This window comes from Lissotriton vulgaris, chromosome 12 (assembly GCF_964263255.1).
Source record: "Lissotriton vulgaris chromosome 12, aLisVul1.2, whole genome shotgun sequence".
Classification (NCBI taxonomy): Eukaryota; Metazoa; Chordata; class Amphibia; order Caudata; family Salamandridae; genus Lissotriton; species Lissotriton vulgaris.
The window spans coordinates 707,732,778-707,752,396 of NC_141700.1; the positions used below are offsets into that span (position 1 = coordinate 707,732,778).

Below are 19,619 nucleotides of genomic sequence, written 5' to 3' on the forward strand. Positions count from 1 at the left end.
TCTGCCCCCTTTGCAATGCGACCTCCAGCCTTGGCTGCTGGCAGCAGATGGCAGCCCCTGGTTTAGACCCCCACATTGGGCGGGAAACCCAGAGGGGAAAAAGCCAGGAAGAATGGAATAGGAGGTGTGCCCACCTCTGCCAACTGCACCTCTAAGGTGCAGGAGGCAAGGTGAAGCACATCTTTGAGTCCCCAACATCTTGAAGATGGGGGTAACTCCTCCAATCAGGGCTAGGTCTATGCCCCCACAGGAGGGTGGCATAATGGAGGGCATGGACACCCCAAGTAAGGTGCCCCTTGGCCCTGTAACTCCATTACAATGCCATGAATTGTAGTATTTAGGTGGCTCCCCCGGACCCTGAAACTAGTTCCTGCCGATCAGGGCTCGACAAATGTACTCGCCCGCTCGCAAATGCGAGTGAATTTTGTGAAGGTCGAGTCAGTTTCAAGGCCTACTTGACCGGCCTGGCGAGTGCTATCTGGCAGTGGTGCAGTAGCATGTGAAGCCTCTAAGGGGCAGCATGATACGAGTGCAGGTGGTGCGGTGCGCTGCGCGGTAAAAGGCTCTAGGGGGCAGCATGCATGCACCACCTAACTTAGTGGTGGTGGTGCGCTGCCTATTTGGGTGCCAGAGCCGTCAATCTTGTAGCGCGCGAAAGCGCTACCAATGACGGCCCTGGCCTGCCCCCGCGCTGTGCTGCTTAAAGTGCAGCAGTGACGTGGCACGCCACCACGCGCTCTCCTCGGTGGAGTCGGGACTCGGGACAGAGTGCAGGGCGATTTGGCCTGCACAGGTGAGTCAGTTTCGACAACTGCTGAGCTGACTGATCCGTCATGTGTCACCCTTTCCCCGGCCTTGCGCCGGCTCCCTTCCTCCTGTAATTACCACTCCCCAAGGCCTACGAGAATGGTCTGCTCCTCGACGCTGTGAATAATTTGAGGTTGGTCGCTGTATGGGCATCCTGCCCATTAATAATGCCATGACTTCCCTCCGCAAACAGAGCCCCTACCAATTAGAGAGCCGCCCCCCGCCGACGGATGCGCACCTCTCAACACCTCTCCAACAGACCTCACTCCCTCCGTGTCCGGCATGCCCCAAACTGGCCAGCAAACTTCCACCACCTGGCCCGCATCCCCGCCCACCCCCTTATTGTACATGAGCCTCTACCCCAGCCAGCCCAGTGCAGAGCACACCCCTTCTCCTGGACCCCCTGCCTCGAACCCTCCGCGCAGTTATCCATTTTCTTCCCGTTATTTTTTAGAGGAACTGTCTGCGCGGCACCCCCGCTCCCATCACCCTACTGTCGGCAGTTCCACATAGGCCACCACCAGCACCCCCACCGAACACCCCTCCCCACTGTCCTGCCGAGCCACCCTTGCGCTCCCGACCCCAACCAAGCATCTGCGAACTTCCCCTGAGCCCCCATCAATCTCCAAACAAGCAGCCAACCCTTCCCGACACCCCTCCCTGTGCACAAGTCCTCCCGGCCTGAGGTTGCGGGCGGTGTGTGGTCTTCTCCGTGCGCTGTAACATGAGAAAGGTGAAAGGTACGAGACTGGCAGCAGGGACGGGGCAGTGTTTGAAGAGAGATAGTGGGTTGCAATGTGGAGCTCTATGAGTGCAGTGTCGGGGTAATTCTAGGGGTAACTAATAACACCAAGAATGCTGGGACTTGCAGTCTTTTGTATACACCATGGTCAGTTGACAACAATCCCATTCCGACGCTTCACTGCCCACAAGACACCGCCTCGTCCTTCCCTGTATACAATAACTTTCACAATTACTTGCCACTCCGCGATGTCATTGCCTGCGTGCGGCACAACACCTCTTGCCCCTAATCCGCCCAGAAACCAACCTCCAAACTAGTCCAGGCCCGACCCCCACGGTCCCGAGCCAGTGAAGCCAGCACCAAGAACCCCAGGTACTCCCCCTATCCTCTGACACCCCTTGCGCCGTCCATGATCGGCTGAAATTGGGGGGGGGGGGTGACGAATACTTTCCTATACCTTCCTCTGCCATAGATCCTTGCTGTCCCACCCACTCCTACATCTATTTGCATTGCACCATCTACGAGCGTCCCTTCCCTCTACTCTTTCATCCGCACCGTCGCCAAACAGGACCCCTGCTTATTCAGGAGGGCGACCCCCCCCCTCTCCACGCTCCCCAGCCCCCACCACCTTCCCCCTGCTGCCCCGTGCCCCTCGCCCTTGTGCCATATCAGGTTACACGTAGAAAAAAAAAAGAGGCATACATACACGAATGTACACAAACATATTTGGTTTTATAGATTCTCTTTCGAAGACGTGGACACCTTAGCTTGAGAGTGACAACCGAATAGAAAATAATAAAAGCTGACATGTTGTTTGTGCAACCCTTTCAAAATGCTTTGTTCTCTGTTTTCCTCTGGGTATTCAATTAGCTCCAAGTGAGGCTGCACTTGGCGCCGCCTTAAAAGGGGACCGGTGCGCGGTTTTTCTGTTTAGTTGGTTTGTTTCGTTGTCTTTATTAGATGTACCAACCTCTCTGGTTTTGGGTTATGCTTAAACCGAGGCATTTCCTCGTCCACATTTGATTTGGTAATCTTAGCTTAGTACACTGCAACTGAATTTTATCCCCTTTGGTCTATTGTGCATTGTTACAGTTGAAAATGAATAACTGAATGTTGTATGACAATGTAAAGCGTTGCGTGCAAATTAGCATGGGAATGAATTATATGCATTATTGTGGAAGCAAAGAATTAGAATGACATTGGTGTAGTAAGGTCAAATGACAGTTGCACTGTGAAGCAAGTCCTAAACTGTGCCCTTGAAAATGCAATCTCAGGCTGCGCTGCTGCATAAGAAAAAAAAAATGATCACCTCTGTAGAGCAAAAGCACTTTTTTGTGGATGCACACACATGTTCTACCTAATGGAAACATGTACTCATGGCTCCCAACATGTGGGCAGAGCCAAAGCCCCTCTCTAGAAATGCTCACTTCAATTGCCTGGTGACAGCTACGTTGTCAAGCCAGACCATATGCAATTTGTTTACAGTCCGTGCTGTGCCCATATAAATTGTTTAAAAAAGGTTCGCTTTTCCCGGATGAAGCGCATGTGGAGAGTTTGATTTGGCTGTTTGTGTTGCACCGTAGGGTTTCTATACTTGCAGTTATAAACGTCCTAACTTCTGTCAGTTATCTGAAGGTACAAAGGAAATTAAATGTCTTCCCAGAGTTTATAATACTGCTATGCAAGTTGCATTAGAACATTGTGTGGTGAATGTACTATGCTGTAGTTTGTGAATATTTGTATGTTTCCTCACCTTCATTGGGTTGTTGGCGCTGCAAATGTTTTGAAAAAAGTCCATAATGCGATCAATTTGTGGGTCGAGTGCATTGCTGTTAGGTCGAGTAGAAAAGTCTACTCACTCGACCTGCAGGTCAAGTAAGATTTTTTAGATTTGTCGAGCCCTGCCGATGTACGAAGAAGAAGGACGACGAAGAAGACGTCGCGCAGAGAAGACTGTCAATGCCCACTGACATGGCGCCAGTCCTACCAGCCTGTCTGCAGCCCTCGAAGATCCTGCGAAGAAATTATGCCTGTCCTGCAGTCAGCGACCTTCACAACCCCTGGGAGGACTGCCTGCCTTTGAAAAAGACCAGCACTTCGGAGGACAGCGGTTCGGTCGACAAGATAGCACCTCAAAGGACTCTGGTGCCCTTTGGATCTGCGATCCCAGACCACTCGGCACCAGCCTGTGTCCAGGTGGCCCACTGATCCGGAAAAGCTTCCCCAGCGATCCAGAGTACAAGTTCAGCATTGGCTAACCTCTCCTGGACTCAACAAAGATGTGTGCACTGTGAATCTGGAGGCTCCCCTCAACCGGCTCAGGTAAGAGAAACCAGACGTCAAAGGACACCCCTGCACCCGAAGCCCTGGACTTACCTTTTTGTGAAAATCATGGTCTTAAAATAAATCTTCAGCAAATGAATTTTTATAAATTTGGTGTAGATCTCTTTTCCTGAGTTTTGTGACATTTATTGGTCATTGTGTGCACAACAAACGTTTTGCATTCCTCTGTGCCAGGCCTAAGGCGGCTCGCCAACACTACAACAAATAGAGCACTTAGGGTTTGCATTGAGCACTGTACACTTCTAGGGGAATCTCTGTACTCTGTGCACGGTATATCCACCTACTGGTATACCACATATAGAGCGCGCTTCCTACAACTGTCATTCATTGTTTCCCTCACGCCTTATCAAAACCTCTAAGTAGGGATGGATTTTTCACTTCTAAAACTTGAAGAAAATTCTAACAACCCTCCACTATCATATACAAAAATGCTCTTCAAGATTGCATTAGTTGAAAACAAGATCTTTGAGACCGTAGACGTCATAACAATCCTCCCAAGTATTATATGTTGTTGTAATTAACACATACAGCTTTAAAACCTTTGCAGCCTCCATAAGAGTGCTTGGATGGAAGAATGTGTGTCTTTATTTCTACTACCCTTATTTCTTGATCTCTTTTCTTACCACCTGGATTTCATTCTACTTTTACCTCTGCAACCTATGTATAACATTGAAATGATCTTTACTTTTTCTCCCCTCAACTTAGTGCAGCATTTACATTGTCTAAGCCTCAAAGCGCCACCTTAATGTACTTTAAGATAATTATATTAAATTTTGCTTAAAAACTTAATGGTTTCTTAATCGTATCTTGAAGAACCTTATATTTAAATTTCATAAAACTCACCCCTGCCCTAATCCATAACTGAATTATGGATAATTATTTACAACACTCAAATTAATCTAACCCACTCTTAAAACGAAATAGTTGTTATAACTATAAAATACTAAGTTTATAGATTAACCCATTTTTTATCTAATTACATTCAAATTGAATAGCTTTATTGAAATCCTTATGCTAACTACAAGTCATTTAAATCATTTATTTCAAATTGCATTAAATAACATTTTAATATTTTAACTTGAACTCTAATTCTAAATGAAATTGATCAAACTTTAATTCTAACCACGATGTTATATTTCATTAAAGTATGTATTTTAACATAATTCACTTAAATTATTTTAATACCACGAATAAACCGGTCAAATGTATAGGTTTATTTCAAAGTAAATCTATTTGAACCACTAATCGTATTTCAATTCTTTCCCCCAACTATTTTTAGTTAAATTATCTTTCAGATAATTACAGTATTGAACATAACCCTCAATTAAACACATTATAGAAAAATAATCCTTTACTAATTAGACAATTGAAATTAAACTTACTTTAAATTGTTTTCCTGATGCTTTTGGCACAGAGATGGCATAGTTCAGTAAATGCAGACAAAGGGAATAAAGTTGGTGTTGAAGTAATTTCAGGACAATGTGTGTCAGGAGAAATAAAAGTGTGAGCAGTTTGCCACAATATATTCCACATGGACTATAAGCAGGGGCAAGACAGACAACATGAAGATAATTTTCAGTACACACATCTTAGTCCTCTGCAGAATGACAAATATTTAATATAATGTTATATGTAATGCTTCCAAGCACAGCCCACAGAGTCCCAAGATTATTGACTGCTTAGCAAGCTTTGTCACAAACCACTGTCTGTTCAATCACACATATTTAATAAAACCACAGTATATGATGGAAAATAGGAGGTTATCAAAATAGGGAAAATTAAAATGCTAAAGAATTTAGAACTAGCTATTTTCTTGTGCTGGATATAATTTTCAGTCATGAGCATTCTGTCAAACTTGGGCAATATTGCAGCCTTTATATAACAGAGACTATGTCTATTGGCTTGCCCAACTGAAGTAAAACAAGCATTGGAAATGCAATAGGTCTCGCATTAGGAAAGTTTGAGCTGTTGGTCTTATAAATGACATTTTTTTTATTTATGTGTTGTTTTTTAAAATAGCGAAATTAATAGCTTTGTTATTTACAATGCCAATAGTTATCACTTTCGCAAATGTGACACCTATAGCATTTGTAATGCAACATGTTTTTTTTTTACGTGACTTAGATGTATTGATATTACAAATAACAATGGCTTTTAATTTGTTTAAATAATTATTACTTAAATAATGTATTTAATTTGTAATGGCAATAGCTTAAACTTTTGTAAATAACTTTTGTTAATGTTATGTTCAGTGTTTTTTATTGCGACGAAAATCCAAGAACAGAAGTGAAATATTAACTTTTTTTGTGATTTGGTAGTGTTCCCGAATGATGTGGTGGTGTCCCCGAGTGATGTGGTGGTGTCCCTGAGTGATGTGGTGGTGTCCCCGAGTGATGTGGTGGTGTCCCCGAGTGATGTGGTGGTGTCCCCGAGTGATGTGGTGGTGTCCCCGAGTGATGGCTGTTGGAGTTGGAGGGTGGAGTTGTAGGGTGGAGGGTGGAGTTGTAGGGTGGAGCTTGAGTTGGAGGGTGGAGTATGCAGACATGGCCACAGTTACAGCGGTTCAAGGACTTGCTGCCAAAGCGTCCACCCTGGGTACTAAGAGAACCTGACTAGGGGAGTAGAAAGGTTCCCTGTTGTCACAGCTGGCCAACACATCACTGCAGAGGAAAAACTCAAGCAACCCCTGGTGGGTGACTAGGAACCAACTGGCTACAAAAGGCCTGAAAGAAGACATGTCAGAGGTTAACATGACCGGATAAAACGGTCAGAGACTTGTAGTCTCACAGCCTGTTTGACATTGCATCGTACAAAGATTTAAAATAAATATATATTTTTCAAAAAATGCACAGCATCACTGAATGAAAGGTATGAACGATTCCTGCAGTGGAACAATACATCACCAAGAAGCTCTCGGCATTGCTGTGGCAGGGGTGTGGGAGCGCATTCCTTTCAAGTCCGATGAAGGGGGGGGGGGGGGGGAGAGATCAAAGGAAAGGCGCGAGAGCCAGCATATGGAGAGTGAGGGGTGTGCAGCCTGCCTCACATGAAGTGGCGGTGGAGCGCGGCTATGTTAGAAGCCACCGAACTGCTAATAATAGGTGTATGGGCACCATTTTAAAGTTAACGTGAGGCCGAACTGCTAACTAAAGTATGAGACATGTCTCGTACCTATACTTCAGCCAGGTTAGCAATTACTTTGCATCAGTAAAAACGCAGTACTCTTGTCCTTTTATTCTAAAGCAATGCATGCTGGTACTTGTAGTCTTGCTTCTCATCAATGGATTGTAGTACATTTTACAAAAGCCACCGGAATTAACGTTATCCTTAATTACGTATTTAAATTCAGCAGGTGAAGATGTTCGTCTACAGTAAACTGGCTTACTGTTGCGATCTACCAAAGATGTATACATCCATGTTCATGGTGTAATTAATTAAGCCTGGGGAATACGTACACGGACTAGTCTGCCTTTTAATTTTGCATAAACATAACTCACGCTATCAGATGAGATCTCTACTACATTGTCAGTGTTCTTTGCATTAACTGTGTAACACTCAAAGACACTGCTACAAAGACATGTTGAAGTTTGCTGCTCACTTTCCGCCCACTCCTTAACCCACGGCAGCTACTTCAAAAATTGCTTACATTCAGAGTACGAAAGCATTTAAAAATGATGATATGGCGGAGTACATGTTCTTTTTACAGAATGTGTGTTCCATGCCAGGGAGGGCGATCACCGAAGCCTCTGGTTTACAATGATTGTAAGTCTGTCCAAGAGACACACTGCCACGCGCCATCGGTGCTCTGGTTCCGCCCGCATAGCTTAACAGAAAATAATGTCATTCTTACATACCAGCCGGCGCAAAATGAGCACATTGGAACAATTACGAACTGCTAGCACTAACAACTCATCTGATGGAGAAAAAAACAATCCCAGTGAAGGTTTATTTGTGTATTTTTATAACTCTGTTGCCTAAAGTCCGTTAATTAATGTTCATATTATTTTTCTTACCGCGGTTTCCTTGGTCTGCTTAAGCTTTCTGCGAATGCTGTCCTTTACAGTACTCGCATGCTGCAATGGTGAAAGAGAAGGTGGGGTGGGGGGGGGGGGGGGGTGGGAGATCGAAACCTGACACAGACAGAAGAAATGCGAGCATACGCAATACTTGGAGATTAGGCTGGGGCGGCCGTCGTACTGATTATACTGTGAAAGAGAAGGTGGGGTGGGGTGGGAGATCGAAACCTGACACAGACAGAAGAAATGCGACACGGCAGGCAGGGGAGGGGGCGAAGCGGGGGTGTAGGAGGAGGGAGAACGGATTATGGAGAGCGGGAGGAGGCAGCGAGTAAAGACGGAGGGCATTGCTGTGGGGAGTGGGGAGGAGAAATGCGACACAGCAGGCAGGGGAGGGGGCGGAGCGGTGAATACCTTTCAAGTGAAGCTGCTGGCGGCAGATGGCTGGCTTTGATGTGCACGCGCTTTGTATGTCAATGCGCATGCGCATTGAGTGAGCTTTTCACGGGCACTGCAAGGAATCGCCATGGAATGGCAAGTTGGTTAAAGTCTGTTTAAGCCCCCATAGTCTCGCAAGCTCAATGCGCATGCGCATTGACAGGCGAGACCTAAAAAGGGAATGAGGTCAGTTCAGAAAACAGAGTCTGTGGATTATCTAAACTATGAGACACAAAGGTGAATTAAAGAATGTGGTCTAGCTATCCATGTGTAGTCAGCAACCCACTCTCACAAGTATGATTACAAATCTAGAGTCACCTGAACACAATCACCTGTGCTCAGTCCACAACCTGTGGAGAAGCACCAGGTTGACTCCTTACCCGAGACCAGAAGATGGTAATAACGATGACCAAGTGGGCGATGAGTGTAAGGAAGCGGGAAGGCACCAGGCTGTTGATAGCAGGCATTGTCCTGTTAAGTGTTAATCCAATGTCCCCTCAAGACGGAAAGTTGAGTTTTGACTGGTGTTAGCACATATAGTGAGTAGTAGAGCAGGATGGCACTTTGATGGTGAAGCAGTGCCTACAAAGAGAAAGACAAAGAATAGTGACATCAGTGCTCAAACTAAGATCTACTATAAAGAGATAGATCAACAATAAGGCCAAGTCTTTGTGGCTACTCTACCGAACAACAATTTTTCAGCATTTGCTCAAGCCTGTCATGGACATGCCTTTCACACTGCGTTAGTGTTCTTAGTCACAAATGCTGCTCATGTGCTCAACACTGCAACGTCATTGCCAAGCTCAGTCCAAGTTTTTGCTGTTCTGTAAGGAGAATGTAACAGCTGCCTCTGGACAGCACGACTTAAGGATTCTGAGCACTTCACCATTGCTAACCAGTGCTAAAGGACATATGCTCTGAACTCTAAACATGGTAACATTGGCTTAACCACAATTGCCATATATCATTTACTTATAAGTACCTAGAAAAGTACACTATATGTGCCCAGGGCCTGTAAATTAAATGCTACTAGTGTATATATTGTTACTTGATCCACACAGTATGGTCAGATTCTTCTAGAATTAGGGGGTAAGTCTGTGAAACATAAATGTGTGTTACTATGGGCTATTTATATTTGTGTTTATGTAGAAGAGCTGGAAGAGAGAAATCAAGAAGAACACGGCCATCTCAGATACAACTGCAAAATGACATATCAACTTTAAAGTTGCCCATTGCCTAACCATACTTCCAGGAGGACTTCTGCAGCAACCCAGAAAGCACCACCATGCAGGAAAACCAAGGGCGGAGCAGAGGATGCATTACCATTTCTGAATCTTCCTCAATAACAGAATTGAAGAACAAATCCAGCCCCTCAAAGAGTAATTTGAAAAGGGTAGAAAAAAAGGTTCATGTGAAATACATATTCAACAAAAGACCTATCAACTGGACAGGCTGGACCTCGTTTCTCTCAATTTGTGCAGTGGACAAGGTTGCTTATACCTGTAGCAAATCGCTATGAAGCTCTAACTAGTGGTCCATGTGTGGAATGACTTCCCGATGACACCAAGGTGCTTCCTGATGACACCAAGGTGCTTCCTCTAACTGACAATCCCATTGCCAACAAAGGGTTACTTACATTTTACAGGATGGGGTTACACATTGTCACTTTTCTCAGTTGGAACATTGCTAGCCTTAAGGATAAGATTATTAACCAGGCTTGGATCAATTTACTAAAAAAATATGATTTTATTGCCCTACAGGAAACCTGGAAGACAACTCTCCCTTCTTGTGTAGGTTTTGCTCGTTATTCCTATCCTGCTATTCATTGCTTTCTTGGCAGGGCAAAGGGCGGCCTCTATGTATGGGTTCGACGGAACCTTAATGTTCAAGCGTCAATATTTGAGATGGGAAGTTCTGCCTTTTAAGCACTGCTCATCTGCACAATCCCTGATGCACTTTATGTTTTATTGAAAATCCTTTACATCCTTTTTTCTACTTTTTTCGAAGCCCATTCTAAAGTATTTAGGATGCCGAAAGTATAGGGACGCATTACTTTACTTGCAGCTCTTTGGCAACTCTGATGTTTTAGACTAAATGTTCACCGTAGGATATCCTGCGCTGGAATTTATTTGCAGACTACATTTCCGCACCAGCTAGCTTTGTAGGATTGACCATTTTGTCCGTATTATTGTTGGATTTACTGTATGTATTTCATCTTGATAATGTGCTCGCGGATCGCGGTTCGTTGATCATAGGACTGGTTGCGTTGTTACCTGCCTGGACAGCAAGCACTTTATTTCATAAACTGTTTTTATGATATTACAGTTACTGCTTTTAAGTAGTTTGATGCAGGTAATGCACTGCATTTCTCTTATGATTTTTTCCCAAAATTCAAATAAAGATTAAATGATGAGGACCTACCATTCTTATGTGAAGATACGGAACTTCTCATCTATAATCTGTTAAAACTAAATAAACTGGTTTTGTCCATTTGAAAACAAAACTAATTACATTTTCCAGAAACAAATCCCTTAAAAAATGTTAAGGAAAAGTAGGAAGTGGTGGTGGACAACAGCTACACCCACTTTAGAAAACTATAACATTTTGGTCACCAACACACTAAACACTTGTGGAGATAGCAGTTTTTGAGAAAACAGTACTTTACAATCTGGAACAGAAATTCAGATACATACATCCCAATTTATCCAAAAAGGAATTGCAAACAATCAATATGTTGATATAAGCGATATCGTAATCAAGTCAGAAAATAAAGGAAGGGTCATCATACCCCAAGGCACACTACTATAAGGAGGAAATGCAACACCAGCTCAATAATTAACATCATTACTGTATGGTCCATTCTAATACCACAAGGGAAGGTGTCAAAAACAAGGGAAATCCTGACTGAAGTAATTGAAGGAGAATGGCAGAGCCAAAGAGAGCTGGAGTAGTAGGGAAATCAAGAACCCTAAATATCAGTATTGTGTACACTACAAACATTTCACAAAGATTCAGATAATCTACCAGGCTGACCCATAGAGACCAGTATTCATTCTATATTGTAGTCTCTAGCAAACTTTCTTATGCCTTTTTTTTATTTTAAAGACCTGTAATACATGAAGGATAGTAAGGACATGAGATCCACAAGACCTGCCACATGATATTCAACTAATCTCTTTTTTAAAAATTGGAAAATCTTTGTTTCACTTACCTGTTTCAGTTTTGACAGCGATTACTGTATTTGAGTAATGGGCAGAACCGTTGATTATGCATTCACTCTAGAGATGGCTATTTTATTTATGGCACAATATGGTGGTGGTGGGGGGGGGGGGGGCAATACTACAACAATCTATTCAAGAACAGTATTGTATCAACAGATAATGATAAAATATATGTGTGGTATGGAAACTAACCCAAGAACATCTGTATGACTTTAACAACTGGCTGACCTCGTGGACCACAGATGTAAATGTAAATGTGTTTGGATTTATATAGCGCCTTCTACCCAGAGGTCTCCTAGCGCTGTATTCATACCGCTGTGGAACCCTTCCTGGCTTTCCTGTGAGATGTCCACTCCTGGGCACCCCCCAAGGTGAAGCCAGGCATCCAAGCGCTGGTGGGGCCGTTGTGGAGATTAAGCAAGCTATTGCCCAGAGTCACAGAGTGGGACCCATGATTACACTAGGCACCGAGGCGAGAATTATCAGGTCCGGGGAGAATGAGTCCAAGAGCCGCATAGGCGGGAATTGAACCCTGGTCCCGGGCCAGACCTCTGCATCAGGGTCTGCCGCTCTAACCCTTGAGCCACGATGTCCAATTAGTATTTAATTACGACAGAAATGAAATACATTATATTGATCTCTACATTGTACATGCAGACGTGGATCCCTCAGACATTAATATACACAAAGGAAACCGATAAAAACTGTATTTTTCAAGACTGAAGTTTTCACCTTAGGAATTTATGAGACTATTTGGCTTATGAACAGTTTCAACACATCAGGAAAAATTGTACGAGTAAAGAGGATTACTTTACAAACTCTTAGAACCTAATAGAAAAGCTACAGAAAAAGACTGCTAAAGAGACCCCATTAAAAAAGATTGATTTACACTATGTGAAATGTTTTCAAGATGTGAAAAACCAACCAGGGATAACACCATATTCTTCACATGCAATCAGCCAGCAGTAAATGCTATTGTAGGTGTGGAAAGTGAGGGAAATGTGATCAAAGTATATCAGAAACAGCATTTGAGTATCGATGCATTAAAATGACATTCAAAACGTTTTCAAACTTTAAACACAAAAGCTTAGCTTATGTGGTCCTCTGCAAATGCATCTTGGCATCTCTAGTGAAGACTAATCAAGAAGTCGAGAAGCTATCAATGCAGCACAAGTCTACCATATGAAGTAATAGCATGACAGCCACTCTGAATAGTCATTTATTTTCTGAGAAGAGATTGAACCCTTCTCAGTTACCCATAGGGACTGAACCCTTCTCTTAGATAGAATTCCTCCTCATCGCATTGGCTCAATCATCACTGCCAATACACTATTGGTTGGACGCAAAAGGCATCCTCATCTGCAACCCTATCATCCTCAACAGTGCCAAATCCCAGGAACTATACTGGACAAAAAATGCCTGTGACTGGGATTAATTCAAGGATTCCATCCATCATTCTTTTGTATGCTTTAGTTGACTGCACGTAGGGCGCAGTTGTGCAGACAGAAGCCAATTCGAGGGATGTAGGTGAATAATTTCTTTCAGATCAAAAGTACTGAGCAACAGATCAGAATGAGGGGAAACGTTAGAGGTGCCTTCTCCTTTTTCCTAGTACAGTCTTCTGAGTTTTGAAGGTGGTCGCCATGGGGTTTGCGGGTCCCCTTTGGATGCATCAGAGTGCACATCTAGGTCATGGATCTCCTGCCTCGTCAGTGTATGCCTAATCCGCGAATGTGTTACCGGGCAAAAAATCCAATGAATCCTTTTTAAGGCTTTATTATTGGACCACCTTAGAAGTTTTCTTTGCCTTAGAATTACCCCCCCCACCCCCACCCCCACCCCAAGGGAGGAGCCTTGGTGTTAGGAGGCAGAACAGCAGGGGTGTCAGACACTGGTAAAAGTGAGAAGGTGGTCTACTGTTAAGTCCTGTACTGGGCGCAACACAGGCTCCACGTAAATTCACACAGGCTGGGCGTGTGTTTTTCTATGAGGTGTGCCCATAGTGAATGTGTAACAGGCCGTGTGAGAATACCTGGACTCGCCACTTGTGTTGTGTTTGAGGTCATGGGCCGCATCTCCTGGATTCCCCATTGAGATTAGCCAGGCTAGTGTTCTCAACTCGCTGGCTCTTGGTGGTAGGAGAGCCGCAGCTACTCTGGATTGGCAAAGCTGTCATGATATGTGGGACGCATCATTCGGCTACCGAAGGTGGCGACTAATTGGGGGCCGTCTTCCGTAACCAAGAAGCTTGGTTTCATTTTCTGTTCCCAGACAGGCAAGGATTTCCTGCTGCCAACTTTGTTATTCTGGTTCCTGAATTTGTGTTTTGGTTCCAGTTTTCTTTCTCCTATCTTTGCTGTTCGTCAAAACGCATTCCTTCTCGGAGTGCTGGACAGGACTAGTACCCACCCAAATTCGGTTTTCTTGCATACTGCCTATGCTGGATTTCCCTCCACAAGTTGCTGGTTCCGCTTTTCCATCCGCAGCAGACGCCAGGACGAGTGAGACTGGTTCTCTTGTACATTGTACTCATATATACTCATTTTTTACGCCACCGTTTTTTTGGTTAGGATTTGCCTCTCTGGACATATTTTGAGGATTCCAGGCTAAGTCCTCCTTTGGTCACTGTTTTTCAACCTATGCTGGGTTGCCTTCTTTTCCCCCATTGACTGCCTATTTCTTTTACCCCAAAGGCGAGGCATATATTTCTTCTTCTCAATGTTTCCTATGAAAGTAATAGAGAGCATGGCTTGACCTACTCCGAAGGATTACTGAGAGCCTTTTTGGTGTTTGATGTTCTGTACCTATTGGGTGCCTTTTTTAGTGGCTGCAAGCTAACGCATTGGGTGAGCATTCTACATGTGTAATCATTTTGTTTATGAATGAAACAGACTATATTTGTTTTGCACGTGGGTGTTCTACGCTACTAGTCCCTATTCATGTTGTTTTGCTTTTGTCTTAAAGGAGACATTGTGGAAGCAACTTCCCTGAAGCAAGGGATACCAGCCAGGGACAAATAGCTATCCTGGGCACCTACCCTTCAGTGAGGTACTTTTCAGCTTACAGAATCCTTTCCTCGTTTCCCATTTCCCCCCTTTCCCCAGTGGTTTACCACCCATGACTATTCCCCAGTCAGCGTGGAGGGTTAACCACTCTGTGAGAGGGAGGACTATCTCCATTCCCGCGTTACCTGGTCTTCAAATGGGTTGAAACTACAACAGGAAACCCACAAAATGTGTACTTCTCGAATGGGGAGTGGAGGAGCTGGCCCTAAACAGCAAGACCTCGCACTTGCGTTATCTGCTATTCAGTGTGAACTCCTAAACCTTAGACAGAAAAACCAGACACTGAAAGGTGGAATACATAAAGATAAAATTAAAGGATATCCCTGGGGGGGCACACCAGGTGTTGGTCCAAAAACACACGTGCCTGTCTTGCAAACGGCCACCTTACAGTACGATAAAACTCAGACCGGAAGTGGAAATCTGTTTGTTAATCTGACAGTGGTTACCCTGGTACCCGTCCCTCTAGCAGCCCCAGAAGGTTTCAGGGGCAGCAGGGGCAGCAGCAGCAAAGATGCCATTTTTATGAATCAATGACATCTTCATTTCCTCTGTAAACCCTCAGCCTTTACAGATGACGCTGTTAAAGTTGCCCTTATAATTTCATACCTGGCTGCCACAGCTGCTAACTGGTCTATACCACTCATAGAGAACGACGACCCAATCTTGTATAACTTAGTAGCATTCAAAGGTTAGATATGACGCCCGTTTGCCAAACACACAATTAGGCAGGCTAGTGATAACAAACTCCTTAACTTAAGGCAGGGAAAACAGGATTTGCTGACATATATATCCAATATTAATCATCTAGTGTCCAAGATTAACCCCTTCGAGGCTGATGACGAGCTGGGCTCGTCATGGTGTAGCCTCCTCAAACACTGATGACGAGCCCAGCTCGTCATGAACAATGGGAATCCAGAGGATCCAGCACAGGGGGGGAAAACGCTTAGCAGCCATGGAGTTAATTGACCCCGGGAGAAAAGAATCTCCTTGTTTTATCAGGGACTCAGTGAAGAACTTATGGATATCTTGTCTCAGGTGGTGGATCCCCCTGAAGATTGTGCTGACTTTAGCAACCTGGTGGTGAAGCTAGATTAACGGTTGAATGAGTGGAGTGGTGAAAAGAACAACAAGCATTTACAATGCAATGGTTTCGCCTTTTGAAAAGTTAGAGCTATTGGCATCGTAAATGACAATTTTTATTTATGTGTTGGTTTTGAAAATAAATAAATAAATGCCATTGTCATTTACAATGCCAATAGCTTAATCTCTCGCAAATGCGAGACCTATAGCATTTGCAATGCAATAGGTCGCGTATTTACGCGAGTTTGAGCTAATGATATTGCAGATAACAATGCGTTTTATTTATGTTTCAAAAACCAAAACATAAATAAAAGGTCTCTCACACTGCTGTCTCTCACACACTGCTGCCTCTCGCACACCATGCTCTCCCACACACCATGCTCTCCCTAGAAGACTCACACTGCTGCCTCTCACAAACCATGCTCTCCCACACACCATGCTCTCCCTAGAAGACTCACACCGCTGTCTCTCTCACACCGCTGTCTCTCTCACACCGCTGTCTCTCTCACACCGCTGTCTCTCTCACACCGCTGTCTCTCTCACACCGCTGTCTCTCTCACACCGCTGTCTCTCTCACACCGCTGTCTCTCTCACACCGCTGTCTCTCTCACACCGCTGTCTCTCTCACACCGCTGTCTCTCTCACACCGCTGTCTCTCTCACACTGCTGTCTCTCTCACACTGCTGTCGCTCTCACACTGCTGTCGCTCTCACACTGCTGTCGCTCACACACTGCTGTCGCTCACACACACACACATGCAGAGAGCGACACACACACACAGCCACACACATACAGAGAGCCACACACACACACATACAGAGAGCCACACACACAGCCACACACATACATACAGAGAGCCAAACACACACAGCAGCTAAACCCTGAGCAACAGCTAACCCTTGCACAGCAGCTGAGCTACACTTCAGTGTGCTGTACGGTTGTCCTAATAACCCCCAACTGATCAGATGGCCAGTATTTTCTTTTGGAAAGGAGGCCTCCCTAGTTCCCGCACTAATGTTATTCGTAAACAAACACTGCCCATATGCATTGTGTTTCTCTTTAAAAGGCAAAGACTTAACCAACTTAAGCTGCTGTCTTTTTTAAGACCGCCCACTTGTGTGCCGAAATGAGGAAGGCCCTTTGAGTTTAACTCTGACCTGGGTCAATCACCAAACACCAGCATCTGGAATAATCGATTTATGCTGCCACCAAAGATGTTTATACTACTGTGTTGTGACAACAATCGGCTATGTTAAATAAAAAAATAGAGAAATCAAGCATGAGGCCTAAATCTAATGGAACAAAATGGGTGAATTAGGATTAAAATAATACTGTTAAAAAGTAAGCACGATGTTGCATGGTCAAAATGCCTTCACACTAGACACAAGATTCATGAAATGTAACATTTGAATGTTCATGATCAATCCGTTTACATGCCTTACCCTTCCCGTGTACAAGATACAAGAGGTCGGTCTCAGAGTAGGCATCAAGCAGAAACACTACGGAAGTTGAGGGCGATAGGGGAAGCGGAATTTTGACACGTTCAGCATTGCACAAAACTAGTCTTGCGTTTCCGGAGATGTGTCCTCAGCATGCGGCCCCTTCCTGTAAGGCATTCCACTGACATTAACATCCAACAGCGCCGACCTGCTTTACATTAAATCATGCGCTTATGCACGGAATGTTCTATTGCGCTGGTGTTTGAGCTTCAGAAATCAATATGCTCTTATTCTTCCTGCTCATCGTTTTGGGTGGCCATAAATATTTGCAGAACGTGCCCATTTCCAGATGCCCATTATTCAAAATGCAGGCCTTGCTTGGGGATGTTTGCGTGTAAAAAAACTTCAGCTTTTCTAACCTAAAGATGCGTGACTTCTTGTTCACAAAAAGAACCCCTCCCCCACCCTGGTGGCTTTGCAGCGGCGGCGTACTTCGTGTCTGCATCGTCCGTCCCTGCAGCCGGTTTCACGCTGACCTCACTGTGCCCATACACTGCACAAACATGGGGGTGCAGATATCCTACACGCCCCCTTCAACAGGGACCTCGAAGTCCGGGTGCGGACTGACTTCCGGCACCACCTCACGGCCGCTCTAGTTCTCAGCTGGATGCACCCTTGGGCAGACAACAGATATGCAGTAGATCCTGTTCTCTACAGGAGGCCATGCGGTGTAAACGAAGCCAGTTTTGCAGTAGCTTTACATCGTACACATCATGTAAAGGAAAAAACTGTCCCTCCCCCCAGAACACATATCACTCAATACAGGGATGGAGACTGCACCGCTCCGAGAACTCAGGGTAGTTGATTACACCTCTGTGATGTACGTAATGAAAAGGCGAGACAAGAACAGCAATTACTAGTTAAACTATGTTGGCTTCAGGTTAGGACCGGGGTGTCGCAGACTCGGAAAAGTTCTTGAATACATGCAGGATTCACCCAAGAAGGCAAGAAAAATAAAACAGCACTCACCTGGACATCTTCCGGCGGCAAATGATCAAAACATGGCGTCCAAAAAAAAAATTTATAACATCTGCCCACCGCCGCAATGACGTGCTAAAAGGGGCCGGATGAGAACAAAAATCGCCGGAACGCCCACGAGTCGCCTCGCAGATTGAGGGACGCCTCTCCCTTCCAATGGCTAGCCTCCATTTATGGAGCTAGCCAATAGAAGACAGAGGCGGGACAAAGCCCACATACTTGTAAACAAAAGATTTGGCCTGCGGGAAACGCTGCTGCGCAGCTATCGACAGGCGAAACCTAAGAAGCTCTTCTCGTGTTTATATGTACAGAGGGGAGAAGAGAGAGGAAGCCAAAGCCAGTCGTTGTGCTTTTGGACTTGCGATGCCCTTGTGGGTGGAGCTCGGTGGGGGGCACATTGTGTGCCTTTGTCTAAGTATTCATGTTACTCGCAGCTCGTGAGGGGCAGTGATTAACATGAATAATTAAACTAAAGTGCACAATATGCCCCGCGCCTAACAGCCCCAAGCATCAAACCCCAAGCCCGACAGGTATACCTGCACTCCGGAGTTCAAACGCCGGCCGCATCCAGGAAGCTTTTCGCACCGGCGCAAACTCTCTCTCAAGGTCTGGTGCGTGCGCTCCACATGGCAGAGAGGTTCGTGCGCTCCACATGGCAGAGAGGTGCGCGCGCACCTTAAAGGGAACAGTGGTGGGGACTAACCTTGTTAGGCAGTATGCAAGTGACATCACGGCGTGCGATATCACAGTGGGCAACATCACGGCGCATGACATCACACTTGCCATCTTATTCTTTGTTGACCCTTGATATTTATAACCGATCTTGTTCTGTGAGTCCTATTTGATTCTTGTCTGTTTGGTATTTCCATTTGACACATGTAATGTAACTGTTACCTTCTAATCCCTCCAATTGTAAAGCGCTCTGATATCCCTCGAGATCATGTTCGCGCTATATAAAACTTTATAAATAAATTTAAAAAAATAAATAAATAAGAACCTATGTAAATAGGAGGTATAAGAGGCCCATTAACCAAGGAAGAAAAATAAGTTTTTGGAACTTATGTTTATATTACAGCAAAGGAGCCCATTATGCGCGCGAATGTTCTGCCAAAGCCAAGGGTCTTCCTATGATAAAAACTGACTTTTGCAGAGTATGGAGGCCTTCCGTTAAAAAGGGCAAAGTAGTACCATGATAGAAAGACACCTACGATTCAGCAGATAGTGTTAAGGGTCCCCCGTCACTTCACCATTACAGTAACTATGGTTGGTTATCACAAACACCAACTGAACGTTCTCTCCATTTTGTTAGACTCAGGGGAAACAGTAATTTCAGGGTCCATGGTATTCCATGTTTACAGAAGAAAGAACCTGAATCTTGTCGGGTGATAGAAAGCATGGAGCCGTCACCAGGGTTGATTACTATGCAGACA

The 19,619-nt window shown here is 44.7% G+C and overlaps 1 protein-coding gene across 2 annotated transcripts in view; it reads right to left on the reverse strand.

Annotated features, from left to right (window-relative positions):
• The window catches only part of TMEM107 (transmembrane protein 107), an 87,794-nt gene that overhangs the window by 44,237 nt on the left and 23,938 nt on the right, over nt 1–19,619 (reverse strand). For both annotated transcript variants that reach the window (XM_086945956.1, XM_086945955.1), the window contains exon 2: nt 8,727–8,928. In XM_086945956.1, the coding sequence (XP_086802082.1) occupies nt 8,727–8,813 (87 nt within the window). In that variant the 5' untranslated portion in view covers nt 8,814–8,928. The remainder of the gene's footprint in view (nt 1–8,726; nt 8,929–19,619) is intronic.